Raw genomic sequence first — 21,193 nt, 5'->3', positions numbered from 1 at the left:
GCAGCAATTACAGCTGCAAGTCTCTTGGGGTATGTCTCTATAAGCTTGGCACATCTAGCCACTGGGATTTTTGCCCATTCTTCAAGGCAAAACTGCTCCAGCTCCTTCAAGTTGGATGGGTTCTGCTGGTGTACAGCAATCTTTAAGTCATGGGGGATTGGAAGTGATGCAGACAATTACATTGATAGAAGATACAATCTATCTGCAATATTAAGCTGATCCATCCCCCCTAAAAATAAAAAATAAAAAAATAAAAAATAAATAATCTTTAAGTCATACCACAAATTGAGGTCTGGGCTTTGACTAGGCGATTCCAAGACCCCTTAAACCACTCAAGTGTTGCTTTAGCAGTATGCTTAGGGTCATTGTCCTGCTGGAAGGTGAACCTCCGTCCCAGTCTCAAATCTCTGGAAGACTGAAACAGGTTTCCCTCAAGAATGTCCCTGTATTTAGTGCCATCCATCATTCCTTCAATTCTGACCAGTTTCCCAGTCCCTGCCAATGAAAAACATCCCCACAGCATGATGCTGCCACTACCATGCTTCACTGTGAGGATGGTGTTCTCGGGGTGATGAGAGGTGTTGGGTTTGCGCCAGACATAGCGTTTTCCTTGATGGCCAAAAAGCTCAATTTGAGTCTCATCTGACCAGAGTACCTTTTTCCATATGTTTGGGGAGTCTCCCACATGCCTTTTAGTGATCACCAAACGTGTTTGCTTATTTTTTTCTTTAAGCAATGGCTTTTTTCCGTAAAGCCCAGCTCTGTGGAGTGTATGGCTTAAAGTGGTCCTACGGACAGATACTCCAATCTCCGCTGTGGAGCTTTGCAGCTCCTTCAGGGTCATCTTTGGTCTCTTTATTGCCTCTGATTAATGCCCTCCTTGCCTGGTCCGTGAGTTTGGTGCATGGCCCTCTCTTGGCATGTTTGTTGTGGTGCCATATTCTTTAAATTTTTCAAAATGGATTTAACGGTGCTCCGTGGGATGTTCAAAGTTTCTGATATTTTTTTATAACCCAACCCTGATCTGTACTTCTCCACAACTTTGTCCCTGACCTGTTTGGAGAGCTCCTTGGTCTTCATGGTGCCGCTTGCATGGTGGTGCCCCTTGCTTAGTGGTGATGCAGACTCTGGAGCCTTTCAGAACAGGTATATATATATATATATATATTGTGACGTCACGAGAGGCTACACAGCTTTCAGCGGGATTGCTCAAGTAGTGCAAGGAGACAAGGTTCAAACAAAACAAGGATTTTATTATAGGTCTTGGGAAATTAACGAAAATATAACAAAATTCTGTTCTCTTGTGGCTCTTTAAGGGTTAACAGTTCAGGGATGTCTCTTCCACATCCAAAATCATAATTCTCACTCGCTCAGATAACTTTTCCCCAGCCTTACTGTAGTCCACGTTGCAGCTAGTGGCCAACCCAGCAAAAAGTCCTTCCAAATGTCTCTCACGTATTTCCACAGGTGCATATATCCAAAGGTGAGTATTTCCCAAAGGTAAGTATCTCCAAATCCTTATATTCCTCATGGAAGTGGACGTGCAGCACTCTTGTCCTCCAGAGAGCCCAGGTTGGAGACTGTGTCTCTTCACCCCCCACACACTCCCTCAGTGTGTCTCTTCCCTTCCCAAACCTTCAGCTCATCAGCTCCTCATTTGTTTCAGCTGCGTGGGAAGATTGGCCATAGAGGGGTGGAGTTCCCGACCATACCAGCAGATGGAGCCATAGCTGTCTGGGTTTGCAGCCACCTCAGGGGGATGTAACGTCCCTCCAGGACACAGCCTCTCGTGACATCACACATCCCCCTCCTCGGGACCGACGTCCTCGTCGGGTAAAGGCAGCGAAGAAGGCATCACGCCGGGAGAGGGCGTCCGCATTGCCGTGGTGCTTGCCAGACTGCTCTCTCTTCAACTCCTCCAACTCTAGGACCAGGGACTCAGCCTCCTGTTGTCTCTCCTTGAGTTTCTTACTGAACGCATCAGCCTTGGTTTTAGCAGAGTTTAGCTTCTGTTGAGCAGCTTTCAGTTCCTTCTCTCTCTCTGCCTCCGCATTCTTCATCTTGTTCTCCAACACCTTGTACTTCTCCTCTGCCTTCTTCTGGACCTCCTTACTACTGCGCAGGGTCTCCTCACACTCCTCGATGGTCCTGCGCAGCCTCTCCAGCTCCTCCTGTTGCTTAGGGAAGGAGCTCTGTTGGAGTTTAGCCTGGAGGATATCTAACTCTTCTGTCTTCATGTCTAACTGTTGCTTTAACAAACGATACCTCTCAGCGGTCCCCTTCAGACCAGACAGTTCTTTGTCCAGATTCTGTAGCTCCGTCTCTGTGTCGGTCTGGGCACCTGCCATCCCTCTCAGAGCCCGGGCGGGAGTGAGTAACTCGGAGGATTGCACCGGAGCCTTCCCAGGATGAGTCTTGCCTCTCCGTTTCCGAGGTACTCGGGTTATCCTCTCCTGAGACTCTCTCCAGAGTGGGTAAAAGGCTGGGCAGTCTCGTCCAATTAGGACAGGGACGGGGAGGGAATCAACCACCCCCGCCGTCGTGTGTATGGTTCCCCGTGTGCTGGTCATTGTAAGTTCAGTAATGGGGTATTCTCTGGTGTCCCCATGGACACAGGAAACTGGGAGGACTTTCCCCGGGGGTCAGACACGTTGGGCCCACCAAATCCTTACGCACCAGGGTGGCCCGGCTACCAGAATCCAGTAAGGCCTCCACATCATGGTGATTCACAGTTACCGGGCAGGTGGGGGGTCGATCTGGGCCGCCATCTACGACTCCCAAGAGCGAGGCAAAACGGTGTGTGGGTGCTGAGCTGGAGGACTCCGCAGTGGGCATAGGTTCCTCGGCTGGTTTCCCACACTGCCAGGAGATATGTCCCATCTCCCCACACCGGTAACACTGTCGAGTTTCCCCCTCCTGGTGTACTCTTCTTGGACCCGCCTGGTTTCTGGCTCCCCCTGGAGCCGGGATAAGTCCTGACGTGGCTGGGTTCGAGACCTTGGGGTCCTTTGGACGGGTTCTTCCCATTTGTGGTGGGGCCGCACTCCTGGGGTCTTTTTCGGGAAGCATTCAGCATCTCCGCTGTGGCCTGGTACTTTTCCACAGCTTCCACGGTCAGATCAGCCGTGGTCAAGGCCTGTTGACTGATTAACCGTTTTGCCTCATAAGGCAGGGCGCGTAGGTAACGATCCACCACAACGGCCTCCACCACCGCCGCTGCTGTATTCCTCTGCGGATCCAGCCATTTCCTTGCGATTCGGACAAGTTCATGCATCTGCGCCCGAGGAGGTTGGTCTGGTTGGAAGGTCCAGCTGTGAAAGCGCTGGGCCATACCAAACTTTGTGAGTCCATATCTGCTGAGGATCTCAGACTTCAGGGCATCATAGTCAGTAACCTGGTCAGGGCCCAGGTCCCGGACAGCATTCAGCGATTCCCCGGTTAGAAAGGGGGCTAACAGACCAACCCACTGTTGCTTGGGCCAGGCTTCCCTAGTGGCCGTGGCCTCAAATGCATGCAGGTATGCCTCAATGTCATCGGTAGCTCCCATCTTAGATATAAAGTCACTTGCCTTTATTGGGCGGGTATTTTGGACCACCCTCTGTCTCTGCAACTGCAATTCCTCTGCCTTCAGAAGGTTGGCTTTCTTTTGCTCCTCCAAGAGAGCCACGTTTGCTTGCATCTGGGCTTGCTGGCCAGCAACAAGGGCTTTCAATATGTCCTCCATTTCAGTCGGGCGGGGAGCCTACGGCCAACTTGGAAAACTGGGTGATCAAACCTTCGGTATCCTCCTCTGACATGCACTATTAACGCTTGAGCGTGCCTGTATTCTCCACCATCTGTGACGTCACGAGAGGCTACACAGCTTTCAGCGGGATTGCTCAAGTAGTGCAAGGAGACAAGGTTCAAACAAAACAAGGATTTTATTATAGGTCTTGGGAAATTAACGAAAATATAACAAAATTCTGTTCTCTTGTGGCTCTTTAAGGGTTAACAGTTCAGGGATGTCTCTTCCACATCCAAAATCATAATTCTCACTCGCTCAGATAACTTTTCCCCAGCCTTACTGTAGTCCACGTTGCAGCTAGTGGCCAACCCAGCAAAAAGTCCTTCCAAATGTCTCTCACGTATTTCCACAGGTGCATATATCCAAAGGTGAGTATTTCCCAAAGGTAAGTATCTCCAAATCCTTATATTCCTCATGGAAGTGGACGTGCAGCACTCTTGTCCTCCAGAGAGCCCAGGTTGGAGACTGTGTCTCTTCACCCCCCACACACTCCCTCAGTGTGTCTCTTCCCTTCCCAAACCTTCAGCTCATCAGCTCCTCATTTGTTTCAGCTGCGTGGGAAGATTGGCCATAGAGGGGTGGAGTTCCCGACCATACCAGCAGATGGAGCCATAGCTGTCTGGGTTTGCAGCCACCTCAGGGGGATGTAACGTCCCTCCAGGACACAGCCTCTCGTGACATCACAATATATATATATACACACACACACACACTGAGATCATGTGACAGCTCATGTGACACTTAAATAAAGTCCACCTGTGTGCAATCTAACTAATTATGTGACTTCTGGAGGTAATTGGTTGCACCAGATCTTATTTAGGGGCTTCATAGCAAAGGGGGTGAATACATATGCACACACCACTTTTCCGTAAATTTATTTTTTAGAATTTTTTTAAACAAGTTCTTTTTTTAATTTCACTTCACCAATGTTGACTATTTTGTGTATGTCCAATACATGAAATCAAAATAAAATTCCATTTAAATTACAGGTTGTAATGCAACAAAATAGGAAAAACGCCAAGGGGGATGAATACTTTTGCAAGGCACTGTACAAGCCCTTAATTAACCAACAATGCAGTTTTAAGAATAGTCCCGTGTAGCTCAGTTGGTAGAGCATGGCGCTTGCAACGCCAGGGTTGTGGGTTCGATTCCCACAATGCAAATAGTCTGGGTTGCCATTTGATAGGAGCCTTGTGGTTTGGGGGTAGAAGCTGTTTAGAAGCCTCTTGGACCTAGACTTGGCGCTCCGATACCGCTTGCCGTGCGGTAGCAGAGAGAACAGTTCATGACTAGGGTGGCTGGAGTCTTTGACAATTTTTAGGGACTTCCTCTGACACCAGTGATGTACTGGGCCATACACACTACCCTCTGTAGTGCCTTGCGGTCGGAGGCCCAGCAGTTGCCATATCAGGCAGTGATGCAACCAGTCAGGATGCCTCGATGGTGCAGCTTTATAACTTTTTGAGGATCTGAGGACCCATGCCAAATCTTTTCAGTCTCCTTAGGGGGAATAGGTTCTCGTGCCCTCTACACGACTGTCTTGGTGTGCTTGGACCATGTTAGTTTGTTGGTGATGTGGACACCAAGGAACTTGAAGCTTTCAACCTGCTCCACTACAGCCCCGTCGATGAGAATGGGGGCGTGCTCGGTCCTCTTCTTTTTCCTGTAGTCCACAATCATCTCCTTTGTCTTGATCACGTTGAGGGAGAGGTTGTTGTCCTGGCACCACACGGCCAGGTCTCTGACCTCCTCCATATAGGCTGTCTCGTCATTGTCGGTGAACAGGCCTACCACTGTTGTGTCATCGGAGTCGTGCCTGGCCATGCAGTCATGGGTGAACAGGGAGTACAGGAGGGGACTGAGCACGCACCCCTGAGAGGCCCCCGTGTTGAGGATCAGCGTGGCGCATGTGTTGTTACCTACACTTACCACCTGGGAGCGGCCCGTCAGGAAGTCCAGGATCCAGTTGCAGAGGGAGGTGTTTAGTCCCAGGATCCTTAGATTAGTGATGAGCTTTGAGGGCACTATGGTGTTGAACGCTGAGCTGTAGTCAATGAATAGCATTCTCACATAGGTGTTCCTCTTGTCCAGGTTGGAAAGGGTAGTGTGGAGCGCAATAGAGATTGCATCATTTATGGATCTGTTGGAGCGGTATGCAAATTGGAGTGGGTCTAGGGTTTCTGGGATACTGGTGTTGATGTGAGCCATGACTTTCAAAGCACTTCATGGCTACAGACGTGAGTGTTTCGGGTCTGTAGACATTTAGGCAGGTTCTTAGTATTCTTGGGCACAGGGACTATGGTGGTCTGCTTGAAACATGTTGGTATTACAGACTCAGTCAGGGATATGTTGAAAATGTCAGTGAAGGCACTTGCCAGTTGGTCAGCGCATGCTCGGAGTACGCGTCCTGGTAATCCGTCTGGCCCTGCGGCATTGTGAATGTTGACCTGCTTAAAAGTCTTACTCACATCGCCTACAGAGAGCGTGATCACACAGTCATCTGGAACAGCTGATGCTCTCATGCATGCTTCAGTGTTACTTGCCTCGAAGCGAGCATAGAAGTGATTTAGCTCATCTGGTAGGCTCGTGTCACTGGGCAGCTCGCGGCTGTGCTTCCCTTTGTAGTCTGTAATAGTTTGCGAGCCCTGCCACATCCTACAAGCGTCGGAGCCGGTGTAGTACAAATCAATCTTAGTCCTGTATTGACTCTGTGCCTGTTTGATGGTTCGTCGAGGGCATAGCGGGATTTCTTATAAGCGTCCGGGTTAGAGTCCCGCTCCTTGAAAGCAGCAGCTCTACCCTTTAGCTCAGTGTGGATGTTACCTGTAATTCATGGCTTCTGGTTGGGGTACGTACGGTCACTGTGGGGACAACGTCATCGATGCACTTATTGATGAAGCCAGTGACTGATGTGGTGTACTCCTCAATGCCATCGAAAGAATCCCGGAACATGTTCCAGTCTGTGCTAGCAAAACAGTCCTGTAGCTAAGCATCTGCATCATCTGACCACTTCCTTATTAACCGAGTCACTGGCGCTTCCTGCTTTCGTTTTTGCTAATAAGCAGGAATCAGGAGGATAGAATTATGTCAGATTTGCCAAATGGAGGGTAGGGAGAGCTTTGTACGCGTCTCTGTGTGTGGAGTAAAGGTGGTCTAGAGTTGTATTTCCTTTGGTTGCACATTTAACATGCTGGTAGAAATTAGGTAGAACGGATTTAAGTTTCCATGCATTAAAGTCTCCGGCCACTGGATGAGCATTTTGATGGTTCCAAACTTCTTCCATTTAAGGATGATGGAGGCCACTGTGTTCTTGGGGACCTTCAATGCTGCATAACTTTTTTGGCACCCTTCCTCAGATCTGTGCCTTGACACAATCCTGTCTCGGAGCTCTACGGACAATTCCTTCGACCTCATGGCTTGGTTTTTTCTCTGACATGCACTGTCAACTGTGGGACCTTATATAGACAGGTGTGTGCCTTTCCAAATAATGTCCAATCAATTTAATTTATCACAGGTGGACTCCAATCAAGTTGTAGAAACATCTCAAGGATGATCAATGAAAACAGGATGCACTGGAGCTCATTTTCGAGTCTCATAGAAAAGGGTCTGAATACTTATGTAATAATAATATAATATGCCATTTAGCAGACGCTTTTATCCAAAGTGACTTACAGTCATGTGTGCATAATTTTTTTATGTAAATAAGGGATTTGTTTTTTATTTTTAATACATTTTTAAAAAATTCAAAAAACCTGTTTTCGCTTTGTCATTATGGGGTATTGTGTGTAGATGGAGGAGGGAACATTTTATTTAATCAATTTTAGAATAAGGCTGTAACGTAATAAAATGTGGAAAAAGTCAAAGGGTCTGAATACTTTCCGAATGCACTTAGCTAGCAAAGTTAGCCAAAAATAGCTAGGAACGCTAACGTTAGCTAACACAAATTTGGTGCTGTCCCCTCAATGTTAGCTTGCTAGCTAAAGTTATACTGCATCTAAAAGCAATCTGGCGACATCACGATGATGACAAAAGGTTTTCCTACTAATTATTTGCCTCTTTTTTAAATGTCATCGTGTTTCCAAGCCACTATAATGCACTTTAGACTAAATCTTCATCGTTGAGAATGCATTGAGCAGAACCTTCAGTCCGGCATCAGTCCTCAAGAGAACGCTCAAAACAATATTGTGACGAAACGTGCAACCCAGCATGAATAGTTAATTTTCTTCACCATAATACGATAATCAATATATTAGCCATGTACTCACAGCACCGAAAGCCACAGACAACATGGTCTGCATCCTGCCGTCTTCCACTGCGCCGATCACTCCTTTCTTGTACATGAGGGAACCTCCCACTAGGGTCCAGAACTTGATATGCTTGATTCCCACCGACACAAACTGGGTGTCCGAGTCAGGCCTGAACTCCACCACAAAGATCCTGTCGGCATGGCTGCCCTTACTGGTCACTTTGGTGCCTATGGAATAGAAAATCAGGATCAAAGTTGTTAGACTCAATAGAGTTTAATTCTTCCCATCCATCCATCTATTCTTAAAAATAAAGAAATATATAGAGTTGCCTTGTTACCTTCCTGCCAGCGCCAGACGGTGATGGTGTGCTCAGGCTCCACCCCTACCGACAGCAGCAGCTTGCCCGTAGCGCTGAAGTTGACGTAGCCCACCCCCTTGGCGTGCGAACACCGTAAGACAGACAGCGTCTGTTTGCTCATTGCGTCCCACACGTGGATGGAGGGGGCGAGGCCTGCAGTTAAAAAGCAGTCCCGCAGCTTTAAAATGACCTTGAGTACTCAAAGCACCAAGAGGTCACATCTCACTCACAACACAGGGTTTGAGGGTTAAGGAGGAGGATGGGAAGGGTGGACAAACCAGTCGTACAAGGTCACTTTATAACGGGTCACGTCTAATTCACTAAGGGTCGGTCACGGTCTGGCATCTACATGCATAACCTGGTACTAGTACAAGGGGCAGTTTTGGTAAGTGACTTACCATATACAGTACAAGAACCATGAGAGGCTTGCTTAACTACTTTGCATGCTCACAAGAAGGGCTAAGCAAGGATTCATTCATAGTAAGACTTCATTCATCAATTAATAATCACTGACACTGGCAGGTTGACAAGCTACAATACTCAAGTCAATACTCACCACCAATTTCCAACTCTAAACAAAAAGCAGTAAATTATACCAGAGTTTTGAAAAAAATATTAGAATTTCTCTTCTGCAAGTCAAAAACATCAACTATAAATAAAACATTTTGGGATGGGTTATGCTTTGAATGGACAAGCCACGTTTGTGTTAGTTACACTGAAATAAACAGGATCATGTTCATTAGGGCAAGCAAAAGAAAGTGCTTTAAAATTAGCGTTTCTTATTGGACAATTTCAGACCCTCCCTGTTTCAGTGTGTTTTCTTCCGTTTGGTGCCTAATGAACACGACAGTGAATTGAAACCAAAGTAAATAAGACATGGAGAATAAATGCCACCATCTTACCTGGCAGGTCGGTGACATCACCTGTTATGGAGTGGACAATGGTGAAATGAGGAAGCGTCAAAAGTAACACGTGCAATGGGTAAGGATGACATTTTGCATGAAAGTGACAAAATAAACCACTTCAAATGCTCGGCGTGGCACAGATTTAAAAACAAAATGTGACTGCATCATTGTGCATCAAGAATCGCCCTGAAACACACATTCAATCCTGTGCTCTCAAGGACACAGCTAAAAGGTTTTTAACTTATTGAAAACTGAGAAGTATTGAAAACTGCTTGACATTAGTGCCACTTATTTTCATATCAAAATGGGGTGCTTAGTGTGTCCTCTGGGAGAGCAAGAGTTCTGCTAACCATTTCCTTATTTTCATTCAAACAGCTTTAAGCCAATTTCAGTGGGGAAATTCTGATTTAGGTGGAAAAACACAATTGAAGACTCACACTAATGCCAATTAAAAGTCTATTGAGCAAAATTTGCATTCACTTTTTGACACAAAGTATCTTCAACATAAATCTGATACAATGTAGCAAAAAAAAAGGAAGAACTGTGCTTACAAAACACCAGTGCCAATAAAACAAAGCCAACCGTAGTTGAAAACAAATGTGGATGGGTTCTGTGAAAGTCATGAGAATAGATTTAAGGGTTAAAGGGTTCCCACTTACCAATCTGTCCTGTGGCAATGATGTTTAGATACTTTGGGTGTTGATTGACAGTGAGACATAGAATGTCATCTGTGTGCTCGAGGTAAAAGCTCTGAGTCCCTGTGAGGAGAAAAATACATATACATATATACACACATATACATATATACATATACATATATATTTCTATATATAGCGCTTTACAGGTTTTTGTGACAATCACTAGCATACTGTGTGAGAAAAATTAACATGTAACCTGTTTACCTGCTTTGTTTAATATTAATAGTTAACAATTATATACTTAACAAACAGTAAGACATTTCTGTTCTACTAATGCTGTGTTTGTGTAAAAGGGATGGTTTCTACTCCAGCTCCCTGCAGCTAGTCTAGGCGTGTGGTCAAGGACATGGGTTTTACTCGAGATAAGGGTATCTGGAGCTGACAACTGATTAAGTGATGGTTTGGTGATAAAACCAACAGCCATATTCCATTCTATGATTCGTGGTGTGTGAGAGAGAGATGTCTCCGGTCTGACTGAGCCTGCATTTTCATAGACAGAATTGGTGTCTGTGTGTGAGGTACCAGGGACAAGATAATAATAATAATAATAATAATAATAATAATAATAATAATAAAGCCATTTAGCAGACACTTTTATCCAAAGCGACTTACAGTCATGTGTGCATACATTTTTACATATGGGTGGTCCCGGGGATCGAACCCACTACCCTGGCGTTACAAGCACCATGCTCTACCAATTGAGCTACAGAGGATCAATCAATCAATCAATTTTATTTTATATAGCCCTTCTTACATCAGCTAATATCTCGAAGTGCTGTACAGAAACCCAGCCTAAAACCCCAAACAGCTAGTAATGCAGGTGTAGAAGCACGGTGGCTAGGAAAAACTCCCTAGAAAGGCGAAAGCCTAGGAAGAAACCTAGAGAGGAACCAGGCTATGAGGGGTGGCCAGTCCTCTTCTGGCTGTGCCGGGTGGAGATTATAACAGAACCATGCCAAGATGTTCAAAAATGTTCATAAGTGACAAGCATGGTCAAATAATAATCAGGAATAAATCTCAGTTGGCTTTTCATAGCCGATCATTAAGAGTTGAAAACAGCAGGTCTGGGACAGGTAGGGGTTCCATAACCGCAGGCAGAACAGTTGAAACTGGAATAGCAGCAAGGCCAGGCGGACTGGGGACAGCAAGGAGTCACCACGGCCGGTAGTCCCGACGTATGGTCCTATGAATAGGATCTGTTATGAATAGTTGATAAGAACCTCGTCTTGGGGGCCAAACCCTGGTTTCCATACAATAAGAACAGTCTTCACAGCAGATACTGTCTGCTGTGAATTATTAATTTATTTCATACAAATCCTAACCTTTTGACCCATTCCACACATCTGCTGTTTGTCATGTAAGACTAAGAGGTATCTTTGCTATAAAATATATTTTATATTCTTTGTATGTCAGAGCTCTCGGCCCCAGTATTACAGAGCACACTCCATTCACGTGTGGGTGGTGTGACCTGCTGCCTTATTAATATGTTTTGAATAAAGTAATATCCTGATTGGTGATTAGAATTTGCATGACAATACCCAATAGTTCGGCCAACATTTAGTTGTGCCCACACCCTGAATATAAGTGTTATACCTTTTCGTTTTTAGAGGGTCCTGGGTTTGTAGAGCCCATGATTTATTTATATATAAATATATAATAAGTGTCCCGTGTAGCTCAGTTGGTAGAGCATGGCGCTTGCAACGCCAGGGTTGTGGGTTCGATTCCCACGGGGGGCCAGTATGAAAAATGTATGCACTCACTTAACTGTAAGTCGCTCTGGATAAGAGCGTCTGCTAAATGACTAAAATGTAAATGTACATTTGTGTGATAGGCCTCGATAGCATAGCACTATAGCATTAAGAAATATAGTCATAAAGGATGGTAGGATGCCTTTAAGAAGCAGCAGATCCCAATACCCTTTTCACACTATCGTGCCGACACAAACCAAAGTGTGCTGCACATTTTCCTTTTCAGCACAGTTTCAGGACCACTGACTCTGGATAAGAGCATCTGCTAAATGACCAAAATGTTAATGTAAACTATGGCGAAGGTGTAAACAGGCCAGCGCAGTATAGCTTGAGTTGGCTCAGGTTAGTAATGTGTTCAGTGTTCCTGTGCTCATACACGCAGGGACGGACTGGGACCAGAAATTTGCCCTGGCATTTCTAACAGACCGGCCCCCACACCAACCCATTTTTCCCCTGAGGGCCCCATTATTAGCCAAATGCTGATAATTCCGTGTGAAACCCCCAATTAGACAGGCCAAACTGGGCTAAAGATGGACCAGCCCATCTGGCATTTGCCATAACTGCCCTATGGCAAGTCCATCTCTTCATACACACCAGCAGAGAGGTTCTGGATGACCACTGCTGCGGCAGTGTGGAAGATTATGTCGGCACCATCGTTGAGGTAATGCAGGTTGTTTCGACAATCAAAACCCCGATATCCAAACACATGTTCCAAGGCCAGCTCCTGAAAAGCACGCCCAAATGAGAAAAAGCAACAGGAAGTTATTTCTTTCAGGAACATAAATATTTAAAATGCAAAATACTGGACAAGCTGATATTGCCCGTCAAATGTTTTGTATAAAAATTATAGACCTGAACACGCCATTCCTTTGGCAACATCTCTCGGCCCACCTGACCCTGCCTAGCTTTTTAACTATGCAACCTCCCCTTGAAAAAACAGATCCAACTAACAAACCTCAACAAGTTTTTTCTTCTTGGTTAAGTTGTTCTTCAGCAGTTTCTCTGGTAAGGGGGCAGCTCTACTGACGGGAGGCCTGCACAGAAGAAATTATAACATGGCGAATTGATATGATCGATATGAGCCATTAGTGAGGCTTTTAAAGTGCCTAATTGCACAGTACTCTGCTGTACATGTCTTACCTGACTTCACTCTAGCCATTATAGACCTATTGCGTCTTTATTATGTGCTGTACTGTGTTTTTACTGATTTGATGTTTGTTTTTTGTGTTTGTAGCACTTTGGGTTTTTGAAAAGTGTTACAAGTAAAAGGTATTATTATGATTATTATTGCGATTATTATTATCATCATTATTAGAGCAGAGCAGAGCAGTATGCAATGTCCAGAAACAACTAGCCACTTCATGTAGATCTGAAAGGATTTGCAGAGGTATAAGTAACTTGAATGGTAGTAGCTCTGCCTCCCGATAGGTGGAAATACGACAAATGTTCTCCTAATATTGCGGTACGACCAAACTTTTCTGCGAACAGAATGATAACCAGATTACAATAAACCAACTGGTCTTTGTTACAACCAGATAAAGACATTTTTCATGATTAGAACAAGACTTCATGGGACAGACATCATATTTTGGTTGTTATCTGGTCAGATAACCAGATTATTTTCTGGTTGCTAAAAAGACGTTACCAAAACTTCCTTACAATAGCAGTATACAAACTGACCATGTCATTATAAAATACATAATTCATTTTTGTTGGCCATACGGTACCTTTCCTCCACGGGCACTTCTTTCTCTCGCTGGTGAGGCTTTGTGCCAACCATGGCCCGGATGCTGACAGCATAGATCTTGGTGATGTAATCAGTACCCTTCTCTCGTGCAACATCACTGTCATACCCTACAGAGAGAAAAAAAGCCTGTAAATTCCTGGTGCCTGAACAATACAACCATTTATAAATACAACCATACCACATACAAGCATAAACCAGAGACAACCACAACCGGAGAGTCAGCTACATTCCAAGCGGACCATGCGAGTGCAAGACCAAGTGAGCGCAAGACATGTGAGCGCAAGACATGCGAGCGCAAGACCAAGCCAAGCTACAGCAATTAATCAAGACGATCATTGGTATAGAGCAAGAATCAGCTAACAGCCTGTACACAAAACTCATCCTCCAAAAACTAGACAATATCTTACAGGACAGTACATATCCCTTTCACCCAAAATGCAGTCATAGCAGCCTCAGCCTGACTAGGGGAAGGAGACATCTTCAAAAGCAGCTCAGGACGAACAGATACAGGGACTCTTTCATTCCAACAGTCATTAGGCTGTATAATCTAATTGGACTCTTGACTAGTTGATAGAAGTGTACAGTGAATATGTATTGCACTTTCATATACAATACCAGTCAATACCAGGGATGTAGCTCAGTTGGTAGAGCATGGCGTTTGCAACGCCAGGGTTGTGGGTTCGATTTCCACGGGGGGCTAGTATTAAAAAATAATGTCTGCACTCACTAACTGTAAGTTGCTCTGGATAAGAGCGTCTGCTAAATGACTAAAATGTAAAAGTTTGGACACACCTATTCATTCCAGGGTTTTTCTTTATTTTAACTATTTTCTACATTGTAGAATAATAGTGAAGACATCAAAACTATGAAATAACACATATGGAATCATGTAGTAACCAAAAAAGGGTTGTGGGTCGCTCTGGATAAGAGCGTCTGCTAAATGACTGAAATGTAAATGTATACCAGGCGGTGTCAGAGGAAGGCCCTAAAAATTGTCAAAGACTCCAGCCACCCTAGCTGCTCTATTATTTTATATGGTATTTGTTTGTGATTTTTTGTGGTATTCTTTCTTAAAAACTGCATTGTTGGTTAAGGGCTTGTAAATAAGCATTTCACTGTAAGGTCTACACCTGTTGTATTCGGCGCAAGTGACAGATTCAATTTGATTTTATTTGATTATTTCACCCCTGGTTAGCCATTATTGGTTTAAAAAGCCAAACCTAACACTAAATCTGCCAATTAATTTCCAGCAATATTGCCCGTCTGTCTGTCTGTGTGGTGCGCGTGTTTGTCTATCACTCTGTGTGTAGCCAGTTGTGATAACACTCTTGTGGGTTGACAGAAATATTTTCCAGAGAACCTTCTCAATTAAATGTTAACTGCAGAGTAGGCTTACCTGGCAGAATGATATAATGAGGAAGTATATCATTTGTATCCAAATTATTATTTGTTATTTGCAAACTTTGCCATGAAATGAGCAAAAGCAGAAAACATAGTGCACTACATTCTCTTGTACACTAAGGACCTGGGGAAGAGTTGCAGCGAAGAGTTGCAGGGGAGGAGAGAAGAGAAAAATGTGTAGCTCGCGACATGTTAAAGGTTGTCCCCTGATCTAATATAATCTGTACCTCAGGGATTTTACTTCCGGCAAAGTATTTTTTTGGGGGTCGCCTAGATAAATATATATATATATATATACATACACACACTTTCGGGATGGAAAAAGGCTTTTAGTTTAAACGACAGATATAAAGTACGTAGAAAAGATAATGGACCTATAACTTTTTTTATAACTTTGAGAACTAACAATCAACAAAATAAAAAATAGACTGCCAGGGAGAATTGATAAATCCCAAAACAATGAATTAGGCAGTATAGATTTTGTTATTACGTTTGAGCAATAGAACACAGCCTTAGCCATGGCAAAATGCATACAATTGCAGGGAATTAGCTTTAAAACTGCAACATTTTCTCTCAACTCCATGGCAGAGTATGTAGAATCGGGCCTCCCGAGTGGCGCAGTGGTCTAAGGCACTGCGTTGCACAATTGGCCCAGCGTCGTTCGGGTTAGGGTAGGGTTTGGCCGGCCGGGATTTCCTTGTCTCATCGTGCTCTAGTGACTCCTTGTGGCGGGCCGGGCGCCTGCAAGCTGACCTCGGTTGTCAGTGTTTCTTCCGACACATTGGTGTGGCTGGCTTCCGGGTTAAGCGAGCAATGTGTCAAGAAGCAGTGAGGCTTGGCAGGGTCGTTTTTCTCGACCTTTGCCTCTCCCGAGTCCGTAGGGGAGTTGCAGCGATGAGACAAGATTGTAACTACCAATTGGATATCACAAAATTGAGAGAAAAAGGGGGTAAAAAATAAGAAAAATATCAAAGAATATGTAGAATCGCAGGAAGTTTCCTTTAAAACGGCAACCTTTTCTCTCAGCTGCATGGCAAAATGTGTAGAATTGCAGGAAATTAGCTTTAAAACTGCATTTTTAAAAATCTCAGTTCCATGGAGACATTTGTATAATTGCAGGAAATTGGCTTACATTTAAAAAAAAAGTTTCTCTACACCACCAAGATTGGGTCCTCTAAATATTTTCTCTAAAATTAATCTGCGCCGACTGCACCCCCTGCTACGCCCACCACCTAAGCCCCTTTTTGATGCAGAAAAAACCCTATACCTCCATCCTCCTCCGCATCGTCGTCAGACTCCTCGCTATCCACCGCCTTGCTCTCCTTATGTCCCGACGCCTCGCGGGCCCAAATCATGAGCGCAGAGTCAGCGCCCCCCACCGACAGCAACATGGTGTCATCGTTGGACCATCGGACGTTTGTCACATTGGCACTGTGCCCCACATACTTCTTAAACTTGGCAAACTGGCCCTGAAACAAAGGAGTTGTCCGTTTCAGTACAGTCAACTCCTGGGTTGTGTTCAGTAGACACGAAATGGAAGAAAACTTAAAAACAGAGTGAAACTGGGAGGTACTGTTGAATTTTGAACAGAGCCCTGCTAAATGTAATGGCATTGAGATTGTTGTGAATGCGTGCACTAAAATGGAGCTTTTGTATTTCTACTTCAGACTTTTCACTCACCTTGGAAGGATAACCAAATAGCTTTAGGAAGCCAAAGTCATCCCCAGTGGCCAGCAATTTCCGGTCTTTGGTGAGAGAGGCAGCATTTACAAAACTGAGTGTGGGCCATACCCCCTCGCAGGTGGGTCCCAACACTGAGGTCCAGGTGGCCCATTCCACCTTTTCAAACTGGAAACATGCAACACAGACAGACAGACACAAACAGGCATGCATGCATGTATACACACACACACTTCTGAAAAACGGTATACAGTGGCTTGCGAAAGTATTCACCCCCCCCTTGGCATTTTTTCTATTTTGTTGCCTTACAATCTTAAAATTGTATGATTTGATTTATACAACATGCCTACCACTTTGAAGATGCAAAACATTTTTTATTGTTAAACAAACAAAAAAATAAGACAAAAAAATGTGCATAACTATTCACTCCCTGTATTTAATGCCATCCATCATTCCTTCAATTCTGACCAGTTCCCCAGTCCCTGCCGATGAAAAACATCCCCACAGCATGATGCTGCCCCCACCATGCTTCACTGTGAGGATGGTGTTCTCGGGGTGATGAGAGGTGTTGGGTTTGCGCCAGACATAGCGTTTTCCTTGATGGCCAAAAAAATCAATTTTAGTCTCATCTGACCAGAGTACCTTCTTCCATATGTTTGGGGAGTCTCCCACATGCCTTTTGGCGAACACCAACCATGTTTGCTTATTTTTTTCTTTAAGCAATGGCTTTTTTTCTGGCCACTCTTCCGTAAAGCCCAGCTCTGTGGAGTGTACGGCTTAAAGTGGTCCTACGGACAAATACTCCAATCTCCACTGTGGAGCTTTGCAGCTCCTTCAGGGTTATCTTTGGTCTCTTTGTTGCCTCTCTGATTAATGCCCTCCTTGCCTGGTCCGTGAGTTTTGGTGGGCAGCCCACTCTTGGCAGGTTTGTTGTGGTGCCATATTCTTTCCATGATTTAATAATGGATTTAATGGTGCTCCGTGGGATGTTCAAAGTTTCTGATATTTTTTTATAACCCAACCCTGATCTGTACTTCTCCACAACCTGACTTGTTTGGAGAGCTCCTTGGTCTTCATGGTGCCGCTTGCTTGGTGGTACCCCTTGCTTAGTGGTGTTGCAGACTCTGGGGCCTTTCTGAACAGGTGTATATATACTGAGATCATGTGACAGATCATGTGACACTTAGATTGCACACAGGTGGACTTTATTTAACTAATTATGTGACTTCTGAAGGCAATTGGTTGCACCAGATCTTATTTAGGGGCTTCATAGCAAAGGGGGTGAATACATATGCACACACTACTTTTCCGTTATTTTTATTTAAAAAAAAATTTCATTTCACTTCACCAATTTGGACTATTTTGTGTATGTCCATTAAATCCAAATAAAAATCCATTTAAATTACAGGTTGTAATGCAACAAAATAGGAAAAACGCAAAGGGGGATGAATACTTTTGTAAGGCACTGTACATGTACATATAATCTTTCACCTCTGACATCTGTGCGACAGACACTATAATTTTGATTTGTGATTCCATAAATAGCAGGAGCACATGACAAAATCAAGGGACATATCAAAATAAATAAAAAATGTATACTCTAACCTCCGCAATATTGATAGTTTGTTTCCTTCCTCTTGGGGCCTCGAAGAATAGTTGTTCTTTGGTACCAGTGTTGACTTGTAGCAATTTCCCTTTATTCAGGATTAAAAACAATAATAGCTCTTGAAAAAAGTATAAATATTACTCTTAGGGCTGAATCGTAAGAGAAAAGTGCATGTACGTGAAGAAGGGTGGATAGCAACATCACAACAAAGTAGACTGCAACTAGAATCAATGACTACATTACTAAAGGCCCAATCTGTAATTGGTCTAAATTCGCTGCCAGACAAAGACCTTTAACTAGAAAATCACTGCAATAAACTATACAAAAACACCCCTTTACTTTTTCCACTTTGTTACGTTACAGCCGTATTCAAAAATTTTCATTTTTTCCCCTCATCAATCTAAACACAATACCCCATAATGACAAAGCAAAAACAGGTTTTTAGAAATATTTGCTCATTTATAAAATACATTTAAAAAACTTAAAAATTACATTTACATAAGTATTCAGTCCCTTTACTCAGTACTTTGTGAAGCACCTTTGGCAGCGAGTACAGCAGCGATTCTTCTTGGGTATGACACTACAAGCTTGGCACACCTGTATTTGGGGAGTTTCTCACATTCTTCTCTGCAGATCCTCTCAAGCTCTGTCAGGTTGGATGGGGAGCGTTGCTGCACAGCTATTTTCAGGTCTCTCCAGAGATGTTCGATCGGGTTCAAGTCCGGGCTCTGGCTGGACCACTCAAGGACATTCAGAGACTTGTCTTGGTTGTGTGTAGGGTCGTTGTCCTGTTGGAAGGTGAACCTTTGCCCTAGTCTTAGGTCCTGAGCGCTCTGGGGCAGGTTTTCATCAAGGATCTCTCTGTACTTTGCACTGTTCATCTTTCCCTCATTCCTGACTAGTCTCCCAGTCCCTGAAAAACATCCCCACAGCATGATGCTGCCACCACCATGCTTCACCGTAGTGATGGTGCCAGGTTTCCTCCAGACGTGACACTTGGCATTCAGGCCAAAGAGTTCAATCTTGGTTTCATCAGACCTGTTTCTCATGGTCTGAGTCTTTAGGTGCCTTTTGGCAAACTCCAAGCGGGCTGTCATGTGCCTTTTACTGAGGAGTGCCTTCCGTCTGGCCACTCTATCATAAAAGGCCTGATTGGTGGAGTGCTGCAGAGATGGTTGTCCTTCTGCAAGGTTCTCCCATCTCCACAGAAGAACTCTAGAGCTCTGTCAGAGTGACCATCGGGTTCTTGGTCACCTCCCTGACCAAGGCCCTTCTCCCCCGATTGCTCAGTTTGGCCAGGCGGCAAGCTCTAGGAAGAGTCCTGGTAGTTCCAAACTTCTTCCATTTAAGAATGATGGAGGTCACTGTGTTCTTGGGGACCTTCAATGCTGCAGACATTTTTTGGCACCTTTCCCCAGATCTGTGCCTCGACACAATGCTGTCTCGGAGCTGTATGGACAATTCCTTCGACCTCATGGCTTGGTTTTTGCTCTGACATGCACTGTCAACTGTGGGACCTTATATAGATACAGTGGGGGAAAAAAGTATTTAGTCAGCCACCAATTGTGCAAGTTCTCCCACTTAAAAAAATGAGAGAGGCCTGTAATTTTCATCCTAGGTACAAGTCAACTATGACAGACAAAACGAGGAAAAAAAATCCAGAAAATCACATTGTAGGATTTTTAATGAATTTATTTGCAAATTATGGTGGAAAATAAGTATTTGGTCAATAACAAACGTTTCTCAATACTTTGTTATATACCCTTTGTTGGCAATGACACAGGTCAAATGTTTTCTGTAAGTTTTCACACACTGTTGCTGTTATTTTGGCCCATTCCTCCATTTAGATCTCCTCTAGAGCAGTGATGTTTTGGGGCTGTCGCTGGGCAACACGGACTTTCAACTCCCTCCAAAGATTTTCTATGGGGTTGAGATCTGGAGACTGGCTAGGCCACTCCAGGACCTTGAAATGCTTCTTACGAAGCCACTCCTTCGTTGCCCGGGTGGTGTGTTTGGGATCATTGTCATGCTGAAAGACCCAGCCACGTTTCATCTTCAATGCCCTTGCTGATGGAAGGAGGTTTTCACTCAAAATCTCACGATACATGGCCCCATTCATTCTTTCCTTTACACGGATCAGTCGTCCTGGTCCCTTGGCAGAAAAACAGCCCCAAAGCATGATGTTTCTACCCCCATTCTTCACAGTAGGTATGGTGTTCTTTGGATGCAACTCAGCATTCTTTGTCCTCCAAACACGACGAGTTGAGTTTTTACCAAAAAGTTCTATTTTGGTTTCATCTGACCATATGACATTCTCCCAAACCTCTTCTGGATCATCCAAATGCACTCTAGCAAACTTCAGACGGGCCTGGACATGTACTGGCTTAAGCAGGGGGACATGTCTGGCACTGCAGGATTTGAGTCCCTGGCGGCGTAGTGTGTTACTGATGGTAGGCTTTGTTACTTTGGTCCCAGCTCTCTGCAGGTCATTCACTAGGTCCCCCCGTGTGGTTCTGGGATTTTTGCTCACCGTTCTTGTGATCATTTTGACCACACGGGGTGAGATCTTGCGTGGAGCCACAGATCGAGGGGAGATTATCAGTGGTCTTGTATGTCTTCCATTTCCTAATAATTGCTCCCACAGTTGATTTCTTCAAACCAAGCTGCTTACCTATTGCAGATTCAGTCTTCCCAGCCTGGTGCAGGTCTACAATTTTGTTTCTGGTGTCCTTTGACAGCTCTTTGGTCTTGGCCATAGTGGAGTTTGGAGTGTGACTGTTTGAGGTTGTGGACAGGTGTCTTTTATACTGATAACAAGTTCAAACAGGTGCCATTAATACAGGTAATGAGTGGAGGACAGAGGAGCCTCTTAAAGAAGAAGTTACAGGTCTGTGAGAGCCAGAAATCTTGCTTGTTTGTAGGTGACCAAATACTTATTTTCCACCATAATTTGCAAATAAATTCATAAAAAATCCTATAATGTGATTTTCTGGATTTTTTTCCTCAATTTGTCTGTCAT

General features: G+C 44.3%; 1 protein-coding gene across 2 annotated transcripts in view; it reads right to left on the bottom strand.

The window, feature by feature from the left end:
• LOC123483394 (echinoderm microtubule-associated protein-like 6) overlaps positions 1 to 21,193 on the bottom strand; it is an 80,597-nt gene that overhangs the window by 23,589 nt on the left and 35,815 nt on the right. The window contains exons 24-33 of one of the 2 annotated variants that reach the window (XM_045213365.1): positions 18,174 to 18,262; positions 16,569 to 16,736; positions 16,156 to 16,357; positions 13,468 to 13,594; positions 12,696 to 12,774; positions 12,335 to 12,464; positions 9,954 to 10,052; positions 9,292 to 9,312; positions 8,369 to 8,542; positions 8,050 to 8,258 (exon numbers count right to left, since the gene is read on the bottom strand). In XM_045213365.1, the coding sequence (XP_045069300.1) occupies positions 8,050 to 8,258; positions 8,369 to 8,542; positions 9,292 to 9,312; positions 9,954 to 10,052; positions 12,335 to 12,464; positions 12,696 to 12,774; positions 13,468 to 13,594; positions 16,156 to 16,357; positions 16,569 to 16,736; positions 18,174 to 18,262 (1,298 nt within the window). The remainder of the gene's footprint in view (positions 1 to 8,049; positions 8,259 to 8,368; positions 8,543 to 9,291; positions 9,313 to 9,953; positions 10,053 to 12,334; positions 12,465 to 12,695; positions 12,775 to 13,467; positions 13,595 to 16,155; positions 16,358 to 16,568; positions 16,737 to 18,173; positions 18,263 to 21,193) is intronic. The other variant, XM_045213366.1, reaches the window with a different exon arrangement.

The sequence above is a fragment of the Coregonus clupeaformis genome, unplaced genomic scaffold (genome assembly GCF_020615455.1).
Source record: "Coregonus clupeaformis isolate EN_2021a unplaced genomic scaffold, ASM2061545v1 scaf0107, whole genome shotgun sequence".
Taxonomy (NCBI): domain Eukaryota; kingdom Metazoa; phylum Chordata; class Actinopteri; order Salmoniformes; family Salmonidae; genus Coregonus; species Coregonus clupeaformis.
Note: the sequence above shows the minus strand (reverse complement) of the source record. Positions and strands in the feature narration are given on the sequence as shown.